This window comes from Pyxicephalus adspersus, chromosome 2 (genome assembly GCF_032062135.1).
Source record: "Pyxicephalus adspersus chromosome 2, UCB_Pads_2.0, whole genome shotgun sequence".
Taxonomy (NCBI): Eukaryota; Metazoa; Chordata; class Amphibia; order Anura; family Pyxicephalidae; genus Pyxicephalus; species Pyxicephalus adspersus.
In genome coordinates this window covers 74713914-74739137 of record NC_092859.1, presented here as the reverse complement: position 1 = coordinate 74739137, position 25224 = coordinate 74713914, and the positions used below count along the sequence as shown (strand labels likewise).

Here is a 25224-nt window from a genome sequence, read left to right as displayed (position 1 = left end):
GTTCTGTTCATCTGGGATATAATGATAACATAATAAAGCTTTGTGAAATGAGGTGCATCAGAACCACAAGTCCCAGCATGCCTGTGTTCCCCTTGGAATCCCATTTCCATGATATATATATATATATATATTCCCCATTTCTCATACAAAGAGGACCCTTCATTTTGTGTATATCTGAGTAATAAACCCTAACTGACTAGAATAGCTGGGACCTCACAGCCTGTCATACCCCTGTACACATTACCCCCTCCCCCCACCTGCCTACCAACCACCTGTCTATCCTGAGAGAGGGCTTCACACTTCCTGCTTCCCCTTGAGCCCCCCTTCTCCTAAACAGGACCAGGTAACTCTTTCCTTTCCCTCTTGCTGTTCCCCTGGCACCACTGACCACTGTCAATTCTTTCCCTAAAAGCCTCACTTTCCAGGAGTCAGGAGGGTGCCTGCTGATCCATAATGTCTATGAAGGAATTCTTGCATACATCTGCATCCCTCCCCCCTCCCTGACAGGCAGCAGCTGGGGTTAGGATGCCTGCGGCAGCAGCAGTGCTGTTTCCTCTACTCACACAAGCCGTCACTATAACCAGCTGTTGCGTCTCCTCCGCTCCGTCCAACCAGCTGTGATCCGGGCCGGGTTTTCCCTGCGCGTGCCTGCATGTCCCTTCCTGACTCGCTCGCTGACTGGCTGATTCCCCCCTCAGCACTCTGCATTGCTGTGGCAGAGCCCATAAGCCAGCACGGGAGAGTGAGGAGCAGCCGTGTGCATTGCCTGGAGACCGCTCCGGTGTGGCCAGGTGCTGAGCTACACTTACACGGGGTGCAGCGCCTATGGAGGGCTCAGTGACAGAAGACTGCCATGTACTGCGGAATGGAGGAATACCCTAAAACCTGTCCCCTTGTCACTTCTCTCTCGTCATAGCCAGTGACAGCTCAACTTGTGCTCTGCAATGGGCTCATGGCCGGGGGACTTGGACAGCAGAATGGGAGCAGCATGTTTCCTGCTGGTCAGTGGCTTTCTCAGTTTGCAGCTTCCTCCCTCTGGTGAGTTTGACATGTCCAACTTGTGTGGCAGCTACAATGGGAAGTTGTGTGCTTGGCTAGTCACTCGTGTGCTGCCAGCTCTGTGCCCATGTGTACCTCATGTGCCCATGTGTGGGGCTTTAGCTTGTCTCCCCTCACAAGAGATGGGTATAGGGCAGCGCCATACACTCCATGTACTGCGGTATGTCATACACACATTACATGCATCACAAGATATGCAGGAGGACATTGCTGGTATCTATGGCTTGTATATAAGTTACAGAAGGAAATTAGCTGGGGCCATGGCAGATACCAGGGCTTTGAAGAGTCTGCAAGCATTGGCACTGACATTGGTATTTTTTTTATATACCAGCTACACTTTGCATTAAGTTCTACAATGTATGCTGAATCCTTCGCAGGAGCCATTCTCATACAGGGCACCCAATGCTTTGCCTGATTGACCCGTGCCTTGGTTTGGGGGCCAATGCCACCTGGCAGAGCCAGGAGCATGACACCTTCTCCTGTAAGGGTGGCATTCTCATCATCAACATTAGCTGGCCATTCACTCCACTGGCAGCATTTATATATATTACCCCAAGATGTACAAATGATTTCTAGGGTTCCCCTGTGATTGTAATATAGACAGGTTGGACTGTGATACAAGGCTAGCAGCCAAATATTCTTTGTGCTACTATGCAGTGTGTGTATAGGAGTATGGATGCTGAATATTGACGACTGGGCTCACAGTTATTACGGATGAACAGCTTGCACGCATTCTATTGCAGTTCCGTCAGCAGAAGTACAATTTCCTACGGACATGCAAATAGCCGACAAAGTAAAAAATCACATTTCTGTAAATACTTTCTCAGCACTGTGAAGTTCAGCAATCGTCTACAAACATTTCCCCCTAGAGATCACATACATTGCATGCTTGATTGGCCTATATACCACACAGAGGTAATGCTAAGGTATCCCTGTGTGTTACCAGGGTCAGAATTACATGCGGGCAGACAGGGTATTATAGATGAGGTCAGGAAGCCAAGGATTCACTTTGCTTTATTATTTACTGGATCCTGCCTTTGCAGAAAACACTGATAATAACTCATCACAAACAGGGCCTAGAACTGCACTATTGGCTGATTTAGTGCAACTCACAGGGAATGTTTTACAATTTGGCATTCTGCAGAACATTATTTTCCTGGGGGATCTTAATCACTTGTTCAGGTGACAAAACTCAATCTGAACTAAAGACATTTCTCTTCATTAGCAAGAACTACAATTTACAACATGGGTAGGCAGCAAGATAGATAAATATAGATAGATCATTTGTTCTCTGTATTCATTGCTCCAGTTTTATTACTGATGGCGGTACAGAACTACTATACCTTTGGGGACATTAATGATCCTGTCTATAGCTCTGCAGTGCTCACATGTTTACTATGGAGCACATTGTACCATGAACTAAATGTATTGTTATATTGTGAGCAGGTGTACATCTAGATTTGTGTTGGCTTTACAAGGTTTATGGACTGGATATCTATTCCTTTGTCTGTTTAGAATCTCAGATTAAAAGAGTTTGTGTTTTAAAACAATTCCGCTTGCCGTCCATTAGTCAGGAGTTTGGGTGTCTGTGTAGGGGCACATAGATGTGTATGTCTGGGAGCACTAAGTGCCTGTGTCTGTATTTCAGTGGCAGTAATGAGCTTTTGTTGCAGATAGGTATCTACTTGTCCTGCAATATTTGTTGCCTGTGTGAAAATACATTAGTACCTGGAGTGTGAATGTCATTCTGTTCCACCTCGTTCGCTATATGATTGCATTAGGGAATGTGAAGACCCTGAATGAATGCGTTTAGGTCGTTCAAGCCTGTACGTTTATGCTGAAGTTCTTTGTAGTAGAAAACACAGGCAAAACGTGTGGCTGTGCAGAAAGGACGTGATGTGTCTAGCTCTCTGCTTGTGTGCTTGTGTTCAATAAAGCAACAATGTGTATTGTGCATCTAAAGATCCTGGTGTAAAGAGAAATGTATTATTACTGCAAGATTAGTAACAATGCAAGTGCCAATCATTTTATATATATTTTCACAATATATGCAGAACACAAGCCTGATTATTTATACTTAAATACCCATCTAATTACCTTTTCATAAAAGCACTTGTGTATACTAATTGATGCGATAGATGGATAGATAGATTAGGTAGTTTAAAAGATTGATTTTAAAGCACTTAATACTTTCATGCTGGTCAGGCTATCCTGATAGTAAAAGGTGACACCTGTTCTTTATGGAGAGAGAGATATCTAACATCTTGCACTGCTATTGCAAACCAGATGTGCCAGATGTTGTGTTGGCATATCATAGTGAACCTTCGCTGGTCAGATGTGCTGGGCACTACTCCAGCCCTTCACAGATTTCCTGTGAGAGTTACTAGAAAGGTGCTGGGATAAATTGATATTTCTACTTGAATATGTTAGGTGGGACATAACTGAATCATTACAGTGATTATGTTCTAATATTCAGTACTAAATATCTATCAAACTCTGGTTGAAGTTATATTACTGAATCTTACATTGACAACAAGGTGTAGGTCACCTTCTGCCAAGGCTGGCATTGAATCTTCAGCGTTATCTAAGCCGATCGAGACTGAGATGGCAGACATGTAGTGTAAGGACAACTTGATGACCTCAAAGAGGTATATGGGAGGATTTTTGAAATGGGAGAGGAGCATTCATGATTTGATGTCACGTGATTGATGCTTTGTGTTCTTTACTGTCTAATGCAGACTATAACATATGTGCATAGCCAAAATTAAGAATCTGTAGCCAGCATCATGCATGACTTCTCCGCCATTGGCATCATCAATCATTTTAAAGGCACTTACAAAAGATTTGATTTGTATTTTAACCAACAGCTCAAAAAAAACATTACCATTTAATGCTCAAACCAGCCAGAGTTATTTACAGAGGTTTGAATAATTTTTTTGTAGTGGATTGGCTATGAATGTCCACAGCTGGGCTTCACTGGTATAGCGGAAATAGTCCTTCAAATTACCTATAATAGCCCATTGTCTGTACAGACATGAGCTGGAACAAGATTACCAATCTGTTGGGCATTCATAATAAAATGCATGTTGGACCAAAAATAAATATTTCTTTTGAATTTATCAATGGTAAGAACATTAGCTAACATCTGGCTGACATCTAATGAAGCTGGTCAGCATACCAGCTGTGGAAACCATAACCAGTAAAAGCTTGTGTCAAGAAACCTAACCCAAGGGCTTACATCATTAAACATCTGCTACCCACACATCCATTTCTTGTATCCTTTAAAATCTTACATTGTTTTCACTTCAACCATTGTAATCTCCAAATAAAGCACTTGTTCACTCCTCTAGTCATTTACCACATTTCACTTGATATAATTAGTGCCTCTGTAATGTAAAAAGCAATTACCTGGTTCTATGAAACTTGCCAGTAGATAATACAAAAATTGTTCAGCATCCTTTAATGTTTATGAAAAGCAGGTTGTAATCCAATGATAGGCGAAATAATACGATTGTGGATTCAAACCTTGGAATATGGTAATAAGGAATCCACAAATAAAATATTCTACAATCCAAATTTTTGTTAGAGATTACAATTTATACAATGACAATACCTCTAATAAACAAGATAATAAGAACATGAATGCCACAATCCACATGGGGAAACAGTGGGTTCCTTCATTGTAAGCCTAGTAAAGGCTTTAACTTTTATTCCCAAAGTTGTACCTGTGTTAACGTGATTGTGTTTAGGTAAATAATAGTATTATTATAGTTTCTATGCGTATATATATATATATATATATATATATATATGTGTGTGTGTGTGTGTGTGTGAAGCATCCATATTTACGTATCCTTTTATTCCACGTTCAAGAGCCCTGTCTATAGAACTTTACTGAAAATAATATGTTCTGACTACAGGGAAGACTGGCATACAGATACACACTAAGAGAATTTATTGTACAACTTTATAAGTGAAATTCAATCATGAAAACATCATGAACAGCAGGCAAGTAAAAAGAAGAAATCAATAAAATGCACTTGTATAACTTAGTAATTTGGTAAAGTTTAAACTAATAACTCAAAAGAATAATTTAATGAAAATACACAACAGACTCCTTTAAGCAGCAACCCAACAGGGTAAAGTAATAACTGAACTCAACATGAAATAAATATGCAGATTAAAATGGGTAGCAATAACTGAAAAAGCAAAAAAATACTTTTCTCATATGAATGTTTTTAATTTGTTATTATATATATGCTTTGTAAATTGGTTTACATTGCATGGATAACCAGCATTAATAGTCACCTGGTAAGGGAATCCATTGGAACCCTTACCATTTTGGAGTGTGAGGTCATTCGTATCATAATATGAAATCACTTTTTGGGCCACTGTGCAAGAAAAATATGAACCAATAAGGGATCCACAGAATTGCTGAGGTGGTTTACTGAGTTGAGATTTGGATACTCATATACTCTCAGTAGGAGTAGGTGTAAAGAAGGATATACGGTATATGTTACATCCTTCCTGAGCTTTTAGACATTTAGACATAGATATTCTGTTTTCCAACATTTTATTTGCTTCAAACTCTGTAAACCCTAGCAGATTTTACTTAAATAAATCTGTGCAATACTGCAACTAATAAAAATGTGAGAACTTTAAATGAAAGAATCCTTATTATATTTTTCCTGCTACTTTGATTAAATATGTCATTGTAAAGCAATAGATCAAAGTGAAACTGCAGGCTAACAGCTAAATACACGTTTCAGATAAATATGTGCAAACTGTTTCCCATCCAAATAATTTGAAATCTGTTCAGCTACACTTTTGATTTACACACTACTTGTCTAAGAAGATGACACCACCACTTCCAGTTTCGTCTTTGCAGTACATGCACAAGTTACAGGTGAGGTAGGTGAGTTATCTGAGCTCTTGCCTATCCTACTAGAAGGTACAGAAGGACTATTTCAAACCTTGTGCACATGTAAGTAATTATATTACATTTCTATGATAGTTTACCCTTGAGCATTCTTATTGTAAAGAACATCTTACTATCCTAGCAAAATCATCTTTCCTATATACACAGTTAATATATATTTGCCCTTTGTCTAATCAATAGAATAAAAAGTTTGTAAGATCCTTACAGATATTTTATGCATTTATAGATATTGGTTTAAACACTAGTGGCCTTATTTCCTTTGTTAAGTTTGTTAAGTTAAAGATGTGTTTGATTGGCATTGAGTTCTCCTGTTTGTCTTACTCATAAAATCACCAATTCACCCCAAATTCTCTTTCCTCTGTGTTTTCTCCAGCTGTATTTCATATTATTAGGATGTATATTTGTTAAATAATAATAGGTATTAATAAGTAGTATTCCAACATGGTCATGTGACCGTAAAGTGACATTAAATTTTACTATCAAACTTACACAGGTTTGTATCGGTGTAAAATCGGTGGTTAACTCAACATAAGTTCATGAGTGCAGCCCGTGGCACTGCCAGCACCACTGATTGTATTTAGTGAATGGTAAACCACAGAAAGACTGCAGACATGCGTTGGGAAATGATACGTGTTTGTAGACTTTCTGCTAGAACAGGAACATACTGTAGGTGTTTTATCATGGGAACAAGCTCTTGAACAGTGTTTCTTAATCAGGTGCCTTTTCGGTCAGGTTAAGTGACACCAATGATTTTTTTTAGCTATCTGTAGGGATGACATTCTTACCACTGGCCGGCCATGTAAGAGGCATTTTTCCACTGACCACCACACTAATGTACTGTGAGCTGTGGATATTTTTTTTATAGTAGGGGTTACCTGAGATCTGAAAGTTACTTCAAGGGTTCCTCCATGATAAAAAAATCAAGAAAGACTGCTTTAGAAGTTAATCATAGGCTGGAAAGATATTACATGATATTTTACACATCCTCCCTCGTATCTTCCTTTGGACTTCAATACCATTTTTATGCTAATAGAAAAAAAAAAAACATCTTAACTGCCCTCAGTACTCCTCCACAGGCCTCCAATTTTCTCACCTATAACCTTTTAGCATTCATGGTTCCAAGACTTCTCTGCAACTGCTCCCTTTCTCTTAAACTCTCTTGTCCCATTAGGCTGTCTTTTACCTTTAACACTTTCTCTCAACTATCATTATTTAGCCACAATGTCATCTCTCCTACCTGTTGTATACTACTCTCCTCAGCGCTTTGACTGGATACTTTGCACCTTGTATGTATGCAGTTTATCTACTGTCCCTATTTTCTGTACAGCATTGTGTAACATTTTGGTGTGTTATAAAAAAAATAATATTAATAATAATGACTTCTAGATATCACTGATTTTACAAACCTTAGCAAATCAGTGCTTCCACGTTTTATATTTGTTTTACCATATCTATTATAAAAGATCAGTGATTAAAAAAAAATTAAAAAACGAAGGAATGGACAGCACAAAAAGGAAAACAGTGTGAAAATAATAAAGCAAAATATATATCTACTAAAGTATATGTTATTGCAGTGGCTTATGTGCACTAAAATGCTGAATACTGTCTGTAGGGGCTCCCAGGACACACAATGAGTGCCAAAGGTCCCCACAAGTCAGGTAGCAGGGTTCAAAAAATATTTTTATTCTTATTGCTCTATAAAAGCTGTATAGCACAGTCAAAGTGGATGGAACTCGATATATGTATGACTTTACAAATCTTTTACAGTTCTTATATTGTGTGGAAATACACACATCATGAAATAAATCCATCCACATTTTGTGACACTATATTTTCCAGGGAAATTAAAATAGGTAACAGAGTTTTTACCATAAAGAATGTTGTGTCAGAAATATCTGCTGAATTCACTGTCACATAACACTCACATTTCTGTTTAAAAATTGAAACCGAAACCAGTTGCAGAGCATGAAGCATGTTTGTTTTGTACTTGAATACCAGTTTTATATATTGGAATATTGGAAAAATGGCATTTATTATGGTGGGATAAATTGGCCTGTTTATAGGTCTAGCATTCAAAGGTCCAAACAGGACATTGGCTATGGAGAAGATAAAATCAAATAATCTGATCTTTTACATGAAAGAAAAACAAGAAAGATACAAAGGTGTACAGATTCCCAGTGTCCTAGAATACCATGAGATCTGATTTAGATTAATTGGATTGAACATGATAATCCTGCAAGATGAATTGTTATGGAATTCATAAGTAGGAACAATATAAGTATCCTTGTCAGATACTTATCCTTCTTTCCTTTTCCTGTTTTCATGGATGATTTCCATTTAACCATGCCTGTACCTCACCCTTTCTCTTCATAGACTTCTATGTGAGTATTCCTAATGAAATATCTTGCTTAATAACTTTATTCCATCTCTCCTTACAGTCTTTTTGTCGGGTAGGATACATGGTTTTTAGCTTATAGTCATGGCAGTTGGTTTGCAAGGAGTTTTGAGAAATTAGCCATTTTATATAAATTGAACCTGTCATTGGAAAACAATGAGGGCTAACATTACTTTCCTTTCTATAAAAATGCTAAATGTTTTGTTGGAGTATTGATGAGTTACTGACCCAGAAAATGCTGCAAATGAAGGCTAGAAACTCATAAGAACTGTTCACACTGTAACAATTGCCAAAAAATATACCCAACTAACATTGGGTTGTCGCCGTCTTTTGCAGCAGGGGCCAGTGTACTGATAGACCACCATAGTATACTGTAAGTGCCCTGGAAGTTACAAAAAATACAGATTTAATTTCATTCCTGGTAAGGCAGTACAGCTGAGAATGAATATCATGGTTTTTCAAGGTTTACAAAAGAAGACTATGAAGCATTTATGAGTAAATGTGCAAAGAAACATCTATAGGTTAATGTATTCTAATAAACTTCCCAATTAAAGAAAGCAAAAAGGTATCCTTGATTTTGTCCTTCACACCGTAGTCTTCTATGTAGAAATGAAATCCATCTGAAGTATATAGCTAGCCATACCGTTAGTTAACATTTGATGTTGTAGGACATGTACTCATGATTAGACTGATGTAGATCTAAATTTCAGCCAACTAGAATGTAGATATACATTTTTGTATCCTGTGAGAGTATGAGCCTGACTATGAGCAGCAATCACATCTTGTGCAATACTTATCTTAGAGGAACAGCTGTTGGTTATCAGGAAAAAGCAGCCAAGAGACTTTTTCCTCCAAGATCTCTTCCCTGAAGGTGTCTGCTGAGGTGTGAAGGCACCTATAAACGCCCCATATGTCTCCTGATTTAGCCAAAATCAGCAGGATCAATCAATCATGTAATGTCCATGGGTTCCTTAACACCATCAGTTTCTTTGTAACTGTAGGAAATTAATATTCTAAAGTAGGGCAGTAATTACTGAACTTACTACAGTCTTTTAAGGTGTCTATTGTCAAATGGGAAATGTTCATGTTTTATATAATTGGCTGGTTACAGATGCCAGGCTACAGATGCCAGGCTGCAGATGACATCCCTAGAAAAAAAATTGATATAGAAAAAACAGTTTTATTTATATTTTGTTACTACATTGCAGGAAACACATTTTTAATTGGTCACAAATGGATGCTTCAAGGCCTACATGTATATATTATTGATTGTACCACCCTTCCTTAAAGCATAGAGCAGAAAAAAATGTAAAATATGAGTTTTTGTTTTAAGGTTCCAGTGATCAAGATTTTTTGCATGTTTATCAATGCTATGTTACAAATTTGCAGGACAACAAAATGCTGCTGGAAACTACAGGGTTGGTAAACATTTCAATTTGTGTTTATTCTCATGCAATGCATTACTAAGCCATGATAATAACATCTTTTTTACATTCATAAAAAAAACTGAAACAAACTATAAAAAGAAAAAGGTAAATACAGTTGTCAACATGGTTTTGTAGAAAGGGAACACAAAGATTAGGTCAATTCACGTTGAATCAAGCTAATCGAGTTCAGCAATGAGTTCATTTCCACAGCAAAAGGTACAAACCTGACAGGTAGAAAAATCAGGGAAACATAGCCCTAAACAAACAGCTTAACTAGAAGCAAAGGGGTCCAGATTAAGTCAGTGTGTCCCTATAGAAAAGCAAATCCCCCCATGTAGAGTTAAATTTTTCTTAGGATCCATGGATAATTTCATAGGTTCCAAAGCATAATTTTGTTGACCCTGGAAAGCCATAGACCCACAGAAAGTGGGTTAGTATTTTAGGGATCCACAAATTAGCAGCTGTAATATTTTGCCTAGGAAATTACCCCACATATGGTATGATAGGTGCCTTGATATTATTTTATAGCAACTATTGAACACTTGGGAGATTTAAATGTAAAATGTGCAGTTTTGTTAAAATTCAATGGCTAAGACAAAGTAGCCAACAGAAGCTCATATCATGCCAAATATTACTGCTTAAAGCGTAAAGTATGGCCAACAAAGTAACCTGTGTTCATTTTAAAGCTGCAGTTTAATCTGAAAAAATTTAGTTACCTTGGTTGTTCCCCTCCTTGACATCCTCATAATAATTCTTATGAAATTACTAAATAAAACCTTTCCGCCTTCATTGTATAAATGATTTTAAAAATAGTGATACCATCAATGCAAACCATAAGTAGTTGCAATACAGGAGACAAGCCTGTATAACCATGCAAGACTGAAATCTGAGGCTGGAGTTCAGCTTTAAATACACAGGGAATGTAATAGAAATACATGATTCTTTTTATCACATTTGAGTATCACAAACAACCTTTTTCCTTCAATATACCAATCCCAATGTCATCAAATATTACCTTCTATAACAGTACATATTCACACAGTGCTATTCTTTTTCATTATATGCAGAGGATTTTTGTTGTGGTTGTACTTCTGGGTTCTGGCTTAAAGACTGGTTTATTAATTGTGCTTGCTAATGGCGCATAACAGGCAGTGAAATTTGTCACTGCAAACTACTTCTAAATGCATCTTTTAAGGGGCTACCCAGGGATCCCTCCTTCTTCTAATTGCTGTTGTGTCCTCGGGGCTCAGGAAACTGATCAAAGCTCTTTGTCTCTCCAGTGCCATGTCTTGTTTTCTCGCTGGCTCACCAGTGGCTCTGTAAACTAGCTGCTTCAAAACACTGGGCAAGCCTGGCCAGCTGTAATTCAGTTCATATCACAGGGCTCCCTTTTTAGCAATCACACAAAATGAAGACCTTTTAAATTTGTTGATTGTTTGTCAGGAAGGCAGGATGCTGCTCAGCCTTCCTCTAGAGTATTTTAACTGTTCAGAATAAAGTCCCCATGCTCTATTGACTTCTATGCTAACCCATTTCCTTCTCAATTTTAATTGCTTCTTGCAATAAAATTATGGGTCAGGTGTTTATACTGTATGAAAAAAATGACTTCACTTAATTTTTTGGTTATGAAAATTATAACGATTTGACAATTCTAGGTCAGCATCTAAAAAAGGATTCTGAACCCACTAAGCTATTATGTTCATTGCTGGCCATTATTACTTTTTATGTATTTCCATCTGAAAATGTGACAGTTACATGGATGAAAATACCAATAGGTATGGAAAACAGTTTTACTGGTGTGTTGAATAGTTGGGGGTAATTTTCACTTAATTACCAAACTTTGTATATGTACTATGTTTAATTGATTTGTAAGATACAGTGGATTCTGTGGATCAACAACAGTTGATCGTCCCAAAAAATGCCCAGTTTATCTATTAAAAAAATCATTGTAGTAGGGATACATTTAAACAAGTCTCTTCTTGATCAATGTGCAGGATGGAGAGAACTACACATTGATGCAGCAAAGATCTGCTAAGTTTACACAGACCTAAATCTGTACAGCACTTGGCTGTACAAGCAGGAGCCAGAAGTTATTTGCATTATTATTCAAGTTATACATCAAGTGGTTTTCAGTGGGAATTGCTATAGGTTTGCTTTAAAAGTAATTCCTGAAATGTCATTCTATTTCTCAGACCAATGCTATACTGTTGCTTAAAACACCAAAAATCAGTAGCCGCAAGCTCCTTTCCTAGAGACACTGGTGTACTGAAAGGCATCTTTTATTAGTAATATTATTATGTTTCTTTTTTATATAGCATTGCTACATTTTATAGGACCTTATGGAAGGACTTGCAGTAAATGTATAACCTTTGGCAACACAGCGGGAAATACAGGGTATAAGGGTGTTGCTACAATCTAATAAATACCTAAATGGTACAAAAAGCTTAAAATAAAAATATAATGAACAATTATAGGAATCTTATATACGCCACACTAGCAGGATAAATTTGACTTGCCAACCAACTAGTTTATATTTTCAAAATTAAAATTCATATGCGTACTACATTGTAGTCCTAAAAAAGTTTGGTACTTAGGAATTTGGAGGTAATTAGTCAGCAGAAGGAAAGACTATTAAGAGGTAGGACCAGTGAATTAGTCATAGTCCTGGATGGAAATCTGTGTGCAGTGGATGAGTAAATTAAATTACTGATATTATAGATGGATATAGAATATGATAAGTTTCCAAAAAGCTTTCATAGTGTTCTTTAAAGATTAGTTACAAGCAAAGTCTAAAAGAGCAAGGGACGAAAAAACAAAATATGGGGGAAACAAGGTTGAAGGTTTTGGTTTCAATGATTCTTAGGAAAACCAATGCTCATACTTACCACCCTAGCTCCTGTAATCTGTAAAGTATATTACATATACCACTTCACTTCCACTGCAATTCCAGTTTATGGTTCCTGGGGTAGCTCCTTAAATTTCACTAAGGTGAGTTTAGACAAATTAACATATGCTACATATTCATAGTGCAATTAATAAATAGACTCTTTTTAACTTCAGATCTTTGCCTGAGTCCTCATTACAAGTGCAATTAATACAAAAATAATCACTAGCTTCACATCCTTGACAGAGCCATCATTAGACGACCATATCTCTGAAGAAAGGCAAGGTCAGCACAGTAAGGACTTATGTAGATGACCTTGTGTGAGGCCAGGCAAGCCCCTCGTGCATTAGACTATGGTGTTTTGCCAAATTCAGTGACAAGCATAGAAAAAACATGTTTAAGACACTGACTTTTAAAGAAAATGCTATAAAAATCGAATCTATAAAACAAGAGACATGAAATAGGTGTGATTCAATAAATGTAAACATAATAACTCTATGCTGAATGAAGTTTAATTGTGTTTGTGAGGGGATCCTGATGGATCTTTGTACTACTCGTCTTTGTTCTATGTACCTTGTTTCATTTATATAAAGCTTCCTCGTCTATCATTTGTTGCCATAGCTGATTTGTTCTGTTTTGTTTAAATACTACAAGTTTTAGCCTTCTTCTATAGACCTTCTAGCCATTGGGCACTGCTTCTCTCTGTGTACTTATAGCACAAGTGCTTCTTTCACATTTTCACAGTATGATCTTCCTTAACTAACACAGTGGTTTTTAATCTCTCTGATAGTTCCAAAAGCAATTTTTTTCACACTCTCAAATAACTGAAGAGAGATTGTCAGTTTGACAGCCAGGTATTTGGCATTTTCAAAGAGTCAACGATTGAGGTCTTCCTATTTCTCTCTCAAGTTTTTAATAAAGTTACCCTGTCACTTGTTGACTAATCTGACCTAGAAAGACAATGGTTTCATGTGCTGTATGTATGACTAAGCATTATTTTGTTTTTATTTTATGGTAACAAACATATTGTATTGTAACAGATTGTATCACTACCATTGGGTTTTTCATTGCAATGCACAGACATACCTTAAAGAATAAGTATTGAATTTTCTGTATAGTACAGGATTTGTGCTGCTGGATGCTGGCAACTATTTTACAAACCCCCCTGCTACTATTGTGAATGTCTGTCCAAGCACAAGGTAATGGAATTATCCAAGACATAAGGTAACTTACATTTGTTAATCTTAAAGAAAAAAAAGCATACAAGTTCTACACTAAAAAAATGAAAAAAGATTTACTGAAGATCACAGCAAGCAGATGTGTACTTCATCATCAGATATACGGGTAAGTAAAAAAGGCATCCAATTCACCTGACTGTAGACTTGAACCATGTAGTTGTCTACACAGCAGCCATGCTCACTGTACAGTTAAATGAAGGTACCAGCCGTGACAAAGCATCTCTCTTCCCTCTGTGCCAAATGAAGCTGAAAGCAGAGTGTCTAGGTCACACTGTGCCGCCCATGCACACTTGGCCTTAGGACATCATTATAGCACCCAAGGGCCTATGCGCCAAAACTGCAGTGTTTTCTTTTCACTGCTGTACTGAAATATAAGATTTTGAGGTGCGATACATTAGTATGACCACATTGTTTATGATCATATTGTATTTCACATAAAAAACATTATTTGTTTAATGATTACAAACTGCTCTTAACACGTGGTCTCCCATTACCAGTAAATGATCACTTGGGCTGGTAAATGTGGAAAATAATATTTTTTATCTTTATTAATCATTTGGATTAATAATTGTTTTTTTTTTAGCCAGATTGGAATTTATTACAGTTTATGCTTCAGATAAAATGTAGCATTTTTGTTATTTTAGCAATAATCTGTGTTTATTCTGTCTAGTCAGGAGTGTTGTAGAGACTGTTTTAAATTGCTATGCGATGGCACTAGAAACCAATAAAACAAAGAAAGTTTTATTCTTTTTAAAAACTATAAAGTAAACTGCTGTGACTGAAAATATATGTCAGCAACCTTGTACTATTGCAGTTAATTTACTAATGGACTAGAGAATGTTTACTGTGAATTCCCATTCACGTGGGAAATGGGGGGAAAAAATGTATTTTTTTTTTTTGCCTTTTACGTGACTGGATGACAAAGTGGACACAGCTTTACTTTCTAAGCCTGGGGCTACAGGGTTGATTAAATATTTTTGCTGCTAATAGATTTAACTACTTGTTGACAATCCTTTCATTTGCATCACATTGAAATCAATGTTATGCTAAGAAGATAACTGTCAGCAAGCAGGTACATTTTTCAGCAGCAAAAAGATTTAATCTTCTAAGGCCTAGTACAGATAAGCATATCGACTGCCAACTTTGTGCATGACTGATTGGGCTACCAGTCCGATTTTCCAATTGTTTTTGAACTGATTATCGCTTGATTGGAGGTCCCCATAGGACACAGATAGGAGCTCCTAATTGGCGTTTCTTGATTATTCATATACACAAAACAATTTGGGCCTCTTTGGTCAGTATTTACTAACTTTTCTAATATGTTTATGTCTAACCAAGGACCCAAAAGTGGTCCTAAAATTGTAATTAAGATTAGCCAGCTGTTGACTTTAGATCTGATCATTTTATTGGATTGGTGATCAAATTGCAAGTGAAATTCAGCCTGTATGTACTAGGCTTAAACTAAATGAACATTCTCTACTAATAGCTCCATTGTATTATACCTAACAATACCTATTAATACTATGGAATATTTATTTGTACAGTCCATTAGTAAAGAACTCAGGACTAATACAGACCAGTTTATTTTCCCCATACAAATTTGTAATTCGTTGATGACATTTGTGAAGATCATGGTAACATTAGTTTTTATTATGCTAAGTTAGACTAGTAAATTTCTAAATATTTCCTAGCACATTTACGGCAAATGTTTATGATAACCAACAGTAGTCGTTTCTTTAGCAACGTGAGATTAACAAATGTTTTTTATTTTCATCTCTCGATTTGACCCCAATTCAAAGATAGGGTTTCGTCAGGAGTATTTACTTAAGGGAGAAACAAAGGCCATTTCAGGTAGAAAGTGAAGAGGAACACTGGCAGGCAAAGTTTTTAGTGTTAAGGGAACATTTGGGAGGTATTTACCTGGAGGTCTGCAACATCAAATTCTAACATTGAGCCTGATTTATTTAAGCTCTCCAAGACTGATGAGGATACACTTTCATTAGTGAAGCTGGGTCATCCAGCAAACCTGGAATGAATCTGGTTCAGGATTCAAAACATTTGTTAGCCATTAGAAAGGAATCAATTACAGGTTTGCAGCTGTCAGGCTAGCAAACAGCAGTAATCATGGGCAATGGGATTAATAGTAACTGATCATAAAAAAATCTCTTAAAAGTACATTGCAGCCAAAATTACATTACAGGGCACATAACTTATCTGTTCTGCATCTTTGCGTCTCACCCAGAACATCCCGATGCTATGTGTCTGTATTCTGGTCATCTGAGAACCCATACTTATATAAACCCAGGAGAGCTATTTACCAACACATCCACAACAGATGCTCTGACTTGTGTAGGCTGAAATTGTTTTTTAACTGAAGAGACATCAGTAATCTAAATATCTAATAGCAGCTATGGGATGCTGCTCCTTGCACCTTATTGTTGTTTGTATGGCTTCAACAAATAAGCCTGCATATACTGTATGTTAAGGTTGCAGTTACTGCTCTCCCACACCTCTGAACCATGCTCTCTTGGGCTCACCTTCAGCCATCAGTAGTGAGAGGTTCAGTTCCATCAGCTGCAGATCACTGTAAATTGCTCAAACACTTGTTCTTTAAGAACCAGAACAGTGGTGTGGGTGGTCAAGCACAGAAATCTCTGTTTCCTCCGCTAGTCTGAATATTGTCTTAAGTTACATGTACTTTTCAATTCCGAATAATTTCTATTAAAAGGTAATTTATTCAACTAGATACAAGCTAAATCTGGCAAATCCTCACAAATCAGGAAAATTGTTTATTATTGTAGTAATTGTTTTACCAGGTTGCCCCATTCAATATTGAAAGGATTTCGGCACTGGCCTATCCACCACTAGCTTTGTGATAGCCGTCCCACTTGATATTGAGCAAAGCTATGTGTTTGTTTATTGCCCACATTAGATTGATGAAAAGAACAGCCTTTTCCAATCAATGTTATACCAATTATTTGGACAAAAGTGATGAGAAAGACCTTAGTTATAGATTTTTATTTATTCAAATCTACTTTATTAAAATGTTGCGTAGTTTATGACTGGTTGTATACATCCTAACACTGCACGACCTCTTCATGGGAATGTATTCAAATCTTCCTTACCTGAACAAAAGCCAGAGACCATGCATTTGCAGTGCTGGCTGTGCAGATCCCTTGCTGGGGGGAGAATGTTAACTTAAAGGAAAACTCAACAAAACCATAGGTATCATCTAAAGCAGAACTGCGTTCTCATATTAAAAAGAATTTGTGCTGCAGTACTTAAAGTAGAACTTTCACTAAAATGGGAGATCTGCTTACACTCTCCACTACCCCTCCCCAAATCACATACTCTGTTGGCATTTTAGCTTTCCTAACTAACATTGATAGGGATTTGATTGGCCACCTTGCTTGTATTATCTGTACCTGCATGGTCCCATTAGTCACCAAGTGTTAAGCTACGTACACACGTCAGATTTTTATCGCCCGATAATCGGCATCGGCCAATTATCGGCGAAAATCTGCCGTGTGTACCTGCCGGATCCACGGACGATGGACGACAGCCGATCGTAATGAAAGGGAAGGGGGAGAGCGCGCAGCAGGGTGCCGCTCCGTCGCTCTCCCCCTCCCCTCTCCATAGAGCATGAACGGTGCTGTATGTACAGCACCGTTCATGCATCGTGCACTCCCTTGTCGTTGGAAAGGATCGTGAAAGATCCTTTCCAACGACAAAAATTGGAAGTGTGTACGCAGCTTTAATGTGTGCATTGTGAAGTGATAGGAAGGTGCATAGCTTTAACCAATTGTAGTTGCACCCCTCCTCCCGGATATCCATGGGAGGCTAGGCTTTTGCCTTGGTTGCTTTGTGGATGATCCAGCTCTGGAGATGGGCCAAATATCGTAAAAAGACCTATTTTAGTGGAAGGTAAGCTTTATTTATATAAGTGCACCACTTTTTCTCCTACTTCAAGTTCAAAAATGCCTGGTGGTCCTTCCAGTGAAGTACACCCAACGCAGCTTTTTATGATACAGTGGCAACTTCAGAATTTGCAGCAGAGTTGCCACCCTCATGTAGGCTGTCCTTGCTTGCACTACAATGTGATTGACAACAATGTTGCAGGGGGATGGTGTCTGTCAGCATTGTTCCTGCTGATTTACAAGCCTGTAGCATGTTAGTCATCATCTGGTGACAACTGCTTTCTGGTTTGGCAGCACTGCCTCTGTTGCTATAAGCTGTAAGGTGCATGTCTTAAAAGGAGCATGTGAGACAAAATGAATCAGCCAGCAAATGTGAAGACCTTTTTTTTGGTTTGCTTTATGAGGCTTGATCATTACTTGGTAACTGGATTTGGTACTTGTTTAGACCGTTATAAAGTATAACAACATAGTATACAGTTTACAGTTATTGTACCAAGTTTCCCAAGAATATTCAATAGGAATTTTGGCAAAAAAGTACTTATGAGAAAAATAATGGAATACCAAACTTGAAAATAAATGTAAAACATTTCCAGAACATCTCTTCATTTGATAAAGGGAAAACACATAAGTGCCCTTACTGACCCATAGACCTTTCCTCTAAAGCTTAAAACAGTAATAACACATCAGTGTCTATACAGGTGACATACTATATCTACTGCACTCCAGATTTTTATGTTTTTCCTCCCAACTGAAAGTTTTAGTTATTTTTAAAATATATTTGAATTTTCAGATGTACTACTCTATTGTTATGGGTAGTTTCCAAGTGCAACATAAAGAATCTTGATCAAAGATGGGACTTGCGAAAATAATGACATGACATTCATCTGCAAGTGCATGCTTACATGAGAGACTAAGCTCTTGATGGACTGTTGCACACACTGGCTCTGTGCATTGTACATGTGTCTTGTTCGCTAACAAAAGAAATGAGCTGATGTGGGGCTTCCTTTTTTCCTATGACAAGCATGTCTTTATTTACATACAGTATGTATACACAGAAACACATGCAAGGGTTTCATCTCCACATCTCATCTCTGGAAGGACAAAATTTAATGTGTTTTTGCAAGCTATGTGTGCTCAATTGAAGATGGGTTTTTAAAGCAGCCGTGTAACTCCCCTCCCCCTGCTTGGTACACTGACAATTATTCTTTCATGACAAAAGAACAATACAATGCAATATTAAGTCTGCATTACATTACTTTTTATTTCACTCCATAAAACAGCCTTTTCTATAACAGAAGTCGTATAGTTCATGAATACAGGACTGGACAGATAGGCATTTGCCTCGGATCACTCAAGTTCACTCTACCACAAATCTGAGGCAGGGGATTTTAAAAAGTGAGCTCCTAACTGAATAGATAATAATGAAAAGAGATGAGTGACCAAATGGAGATTAGGCAAGTCATACATCGCCCAGTAATGAGCGAAGAGGAGTTTTAAATCTTGTGCAGTCTTCAGATTGGATTGGAAAATGTTACCTAGAGTGTATGTGAACTCTATAAATGTGTATTATAAATTATGTTTGATTTTGTCCCACACTTAAAATGATATATGTGTATAGTCTTTTCAGTATTTTTACATATATAAATTGATCAGATTGATGATACTAATAGATAATTGGAGTTTTTAAAACATTGTTTCTGTGTATATTTTGTAATATATTTTGTACATTGAACATGAATATTTGGCCATTAACTACACAGGCTCCACTGTCTTTTATGCTGTGCCACACAATAATTGTGTTACTGCTGTTAATCAGTGTGTCAATGTTATTGCAATAGCTAATCCACTTCAAAATGAAAAACGTTGCCATTTACCTAACTCAGGGGATGCCACCTCAATATGGTAAATATCCAATGCGTCTGATAAAAAAAAAAATACAGTTGGATCCATGGTTTCTGCAGCTTATTCTCTGTCACCTTTGTAGCCTAAGGATAAGCAGGTGGTTGCACAGTTTAGAACAAGAGCCCACAGTCTAATTCAGAAATACTTTGCCTTATTAATTTGGAAAAGCAATGTGTTATATAAAACACAGATTAAACATGTATTGATTACCTTTCTAACTTAAGCAAGACCGCATTTTTTTTTGAATATCTTTAGCAATTCAGGAATTGATTTTACACGATGCCTGCAGCTTCTTTTTAAATTGACTGCTGTTATTACTTTCAGTATACACGTCACAGTATGGTTTTTATGCAACTTATCTCCTTTATCAATGTTCTGTTTCTGAAGAACAGTATTATGTATAAAACAGGCCAAAGACCCCAGCTCTACTCTCTAACTGACACATACTCATACATTTCAGTGTGTCACTGTAGGACCGTCATGGGTTGTTGGTTAAACCTACATTTTAACTTTGAGATACCAACAATATCAGGACCAGACTAAAGACAAGTATTTGCTTTACATGCAAATGTACAGGTTATTTACTCTTACCAGCTCTAGATGTTAGTCCTAACTATAAACCGGTCACATAACCCAAGAATTTCCTACTGGGAAAAATGCACCGGCCAATGGTACATTCAGTCAGAAAAATTAGTAGTCTCAAGTCTTAATATTTCTGCAACAGAGAACTCTGACCCTGTATCTTATACTTACCAAGTCTCCCTATTGGTCAGCGAGGCTACTTACAATAAACCCTTTTTAATTAAAAAAAAATAAATTGTCCTATGTGCAATAAAAGAAATTGAATACTTACCTATCCAGCTGTACTTGCCACACCTGAGTGTTCCTCTCCTTAACTACACTGAAAGACCAGCACTGCCAGGAATGGTAATCTCCTTGATAGTGCTCACTAGTTCTTCCCACCAACCTCCACATCATTTTTTTTACGTAGTAGTGACATGGAGGTTGGTGGGAAGAACCAGTAATGCATACAAGAGATCAAGAAGACTGACACTTCTAAATGTGTTAATCACCTCTTGGACTTCACTGGACTATCTCTCTTAGATGCCTTCTGGAGTGGACAGCGGGAAATGTATTAACTATTTACATTTATCATGTGCTCAGAATGAATTGCCAAAATGTGTCAGGTTTGTGTTTTTTTTTCACTGAAAGGATTATTCTGCAGGAATCTGTAGGCAGTAATTAGCAATTAATAATTAGTAAATAAGTGTAGTAACTGAACAGCATACACTGTTTAGATCTGAAGACATAGAGCATGTGGTAAGGGTACCGCCCTGTGTTCCATCTCACAGTACATAAGTATCAAAAACAGCAACAATACACAACTAGGTATATTTTATTCTTACTATGTTTTGGACTTAATATATGCTTTGTTTGAAAGAAATCCTTTGCAGTTTTAGTCATTAGCATGATATCTATCCCAGCAGCCTTTCCCTTAACAGAACCATACCAGAGAAGAGGGGATCGTCATAAATTTCAAGGGAACAGCTTAGGATGGAGACGAGCCACTGTGTGTGCTGAAGACATCCCCAATCTGGCAGTCAGTCTCAAAGAGTGGGCTATTAGCAGGGCTGTCATCATTAACAGTACATTGTTAATTTATATTTAAACATGAAATCATCTATTAGCAACAACAAGATTCCCACTAGCAGTTTGATAGGCAATGTCAGATGTTATTGTGCTCTTAACAAGGGAATTTGACTGATAGGCTGAGTGAGGGAGCTGTCATCTTGGCACAGTAAACACACAGACCGTGGGGTGACAGCCGTACCCACAGGGCATTATTTAAGGACACTTACCAATGGGTGACATGGGTAGACAGGAAATGAAACAGCCTGTAAAAGCTGTAAATAGGCACTAGCTGAAGGTGAAAAGACAGCTATCAAGGATAGTTAATACAATACCAAAATAAATGATACATAGGCCAGGAAACAAAACAAAAAAAACAGCAATGCAGTAGGAAATTGTCTACTAACACGTAATATAATAAACATCAAGAATATCCTAGAGAAGGATGGGCACAGAGACCATGGGAGAGAGACTGGTACAGAAGCAGATGGCAGTGCGGAGCGTAGTAATGAAACTGCTAATAAAAACTATGGAGTGAAAAACAACACTAAAATCAGCTACACCATGAAGACAGGGATATAATGTGCAAAAGCAATCACAGATAGAGACAATGCATAAGTGGGGGATGAGATGGCTAACAAGAGGAGACACAATGATATGGGAGACAGGTGACAATCATAAGCAGAGATAAAGCGGCACACAGAATGCATAAGAAATAGAAAACAGTTACTGACGCAAGAAAGCTGATGAGCAATGAAACAGACATCTATTATTCCTTCTAATGACAGGAGGTAAAAAGACATGAACAAACGATTGTACAGTTTTTTTGTATTATACTTTGTAAAAGTAAGAAACATTAAATATAGAAGGGAAAGTTTAATTACTTTGTTTACAACCCATGCCTTTCACACCATCCTCAACTAAACTGACCATTGGATTGCAGATTTAAATATCTGGCATCACTATACAGGGCTAGGTAGCACGTTATTCAGCTTATATTACTTGGCAGGCCAAGGTTTACAGATTATTGGCCACCTATGTCCTTGGCTATCATATACACTTAGGGCCAAAACAGTAGGATTTGGCACCAGGAGCTGTATCTGCTGCTGTCATGTTAAATGCATAAAAGTTTGGTCTTTAGTGTAGATGGTGAAGTTCAGGGCATAAATTCGCTTGGAAAATCAATTGATCCTGTACATGTCATGACAGTAAAAACAGTGGAATGCCTGAATGTAAGGCTTATAATACCATGGACACTTGTATTAGGGAGGTTAAATTAAATTTGAATATAAAAGAGTTTTCATGATAGAAAATGTAATTTAAAGTGAGAAAAGTATGGAAGCTGCCATGTATAGTCTTTTGAAGAAAAAATTTGTTTTCTGGCAGTGAATGTACATGTCAGCCAAGGAACAATTAGAGTTTGGTAATGACAGTCTACCAAAATATCCCATGACAAATTTTCTTTAAAGGCTAGTGCACATGACAGTGTGGTCACGGTGTTAACTTCACATTAATTTTGTTAAACATTAAAAGGACTTATGCATCTTATGGTCACTGAACACTGTGCAAAGTGCAGTACCGATGGAGACCAATCAGGGTGGCCGAATAGTAGTGGAGGACTACAAAATAACTGTAATCCTACATCTCAATGAGTTTCAATATTTTTTGGTGCATTCAAAAAACTTCTAAATGTTGTAGAATATATATGTACTTTTTACATTAAAGTGGTGTGTGTTTGGTGGGAATCTTTACAATAAACTGTCCAAATGTTCACTTATCCAGTCATGTGAAAAGATAAATCAAGAAATGAACTTTTTCAATAAATGAATTATTAAAGTGATTATGCACAAAGTTTAGTGTTGTGATTCTTAATACCTTTAATCAACCCTATCATACTAAACCAAAGTTTTATTAAAATTTGGTGGCCATTAAAGATTGTCTCATTCAAATATTAATTCATTCCCCCTTTAATGTGACTGACTAGCATTACTAGGAGAATATGTGGAACATCTTGTTTGTTACAATTGTTTGTGACATTGGTTGGTATATGTTCAGCTGTTTTTAAAGGTAGACTTGAAAAATGCCTTGCAATCATAATAATAAAACTGTATATGGAGTCTTTCTAGAGATTCTTCTAGTTAAAAGATTTAACTCAAATGAGTTGAGCTGAGTGACTAAATTAATAGAAGTGGTGTCTACCCTGTAATGGAATCTAATAAGAAAAACTTTTCTTTTTTGTTTTCTTCAAAGTTTAGTAAATGGTTAATCCAACATTCTATTAAGCAGAAAGCAAGCCTGGTCAATAAAAGCTTGTGATCGCTCTTTTACCATTCTTTCCAAACCAGCATTATTCAGGTTATTTATCACCTCAAGACGAGCAGATCTGGGGCAAAGTGATTGCTCCATATTTATCTACAGAACACATTCCATCAATTTCGTTGAAACAATTACTTTGACAAATATGGATCATTCTGTATATTGACCCATATTTCTGTGATAAATAACCTATTTGCATAAGCTATGAAAAAACCTGAACTCAGTTGAATTCATAAATGAGTAATAAACATTGAGTTTTGACAGCCAAACATGGATACGTAGAAAGTATTTTGGTAAGTTTTGTAAAACTACTAGTTTTGTTAAAACTAACAAAAGTTTGTATTGTAAAAGGGACTATGCTGTCTATACGTTCAGGTACAAAATCAGATAATGCCATCTTGGTTTCATGTCAAATGCTACCCTCTAACAATTCAGAGTAAAGCCAGCAGATTTACCCATTTATTTTGAAGAATGATCTATTACAGATATTGTGAGACATATTAAACCTTCCTTGACGTTTCTTCTTAATGCACAAGTTCTGTTTTCAGCATTTGTGGACAAAAATATTTGGATGATCTATTTAGAAAATAAATTAATTTTAAATTAGTCAAATTTGCTGCAATGTCCTTCAGGTTCTAGTTCATCTACTTCATCTAGAAAATTACAAAAAAACTCAGATATTCTATATAGCTACCCACATGACAAAATCCTACATGTTGTCCTTGATTTTTTGCTACAGAGCTATGACGGCTGGCAAAAGTCCATATTCCCAGGTTTTTTGATCCGAGACAACTAAAGGTATTTAGTAGATATGACTTAAAAATTTAGAAGGCTTGGGTGATAGAAAAAGTCTTATACCATCAACCAGTTTATATAATATCTATGTACACAAAACCTATACACCTATACATGTCTACAGATATGTAAGAAGAAGTTCTTCAATCAATGACAAAAAAAAAAAAAAAAGGATCTCCCAGAACCTGCAGAAAAAGCGCTCTTTATGTTAAACACCAAAGCAATAGCTGAAAGAATGAAAGAAGAAAAACATGATCTGAATTCTTCTGTGGAGAATTTTTCTACTGCAGATATACATTTCACATCCCAAGACATCTTTGTTGAATAAATCAAGAGCATAGCACCTTTTCAAAGGTGTATCTAATTCTGGGTAGGGTGGGATAGGGTTAGATTGTTTGTATTGCTTCTTATGCCCTCTGAGAACACCTTCTGTGTTTTGTCTATTGTAACTGAGACAGAATGTTGTATTAATGAGAAAAGTGAGATTTTACATGGAGTGTGGAATGATATATCTCAAATAGGCTTACCCATTTCAGTTACAACTGTCCAACAGGGTATTTACCCTTATTATAGAGAGATCTTTCAATACTTCCTATGGGGTCTCTAGGACAAGAATAGAGGAAACGTTGGTCTAATGAGATAGAGATAGTAAAAAAAAAATTGGGTTGCATTTTTTGCACATAATGCTTAAGGGAATCAGTTGTTGCTCTGTAACCAGCTGTA

General features: G+C 36.9%; 1 protein-coding gene across 2 annotated transcripts in view; it reads left to right on the top strand.

Moving 5' to 3' along the window:
- Positions 1 to 638: 638 nt before the first annotated feature.
- Positions 639 to 25224, top strand: part of UNC5A (unc-5 netrin receptor A) — a 211583-nt gene continuing 186997 nt past the window's right edge. The window contains exon 1 of one of the 2 annotated variants that reach the window (XM_072401038.1): positions 639 to 1038. In XM_072401038.1, the coding sequence (XP_072257139.1) occupies positions 945 to 1038 (94 nt within the window). In that variant the 5' untranslated portion in view covers positions 639 to 944. The remainder of the gene's footprint in view (positions 1039 to 25224) is intronic. The other variant, XM_072401037.1, reaches the window with a different exon arrangement.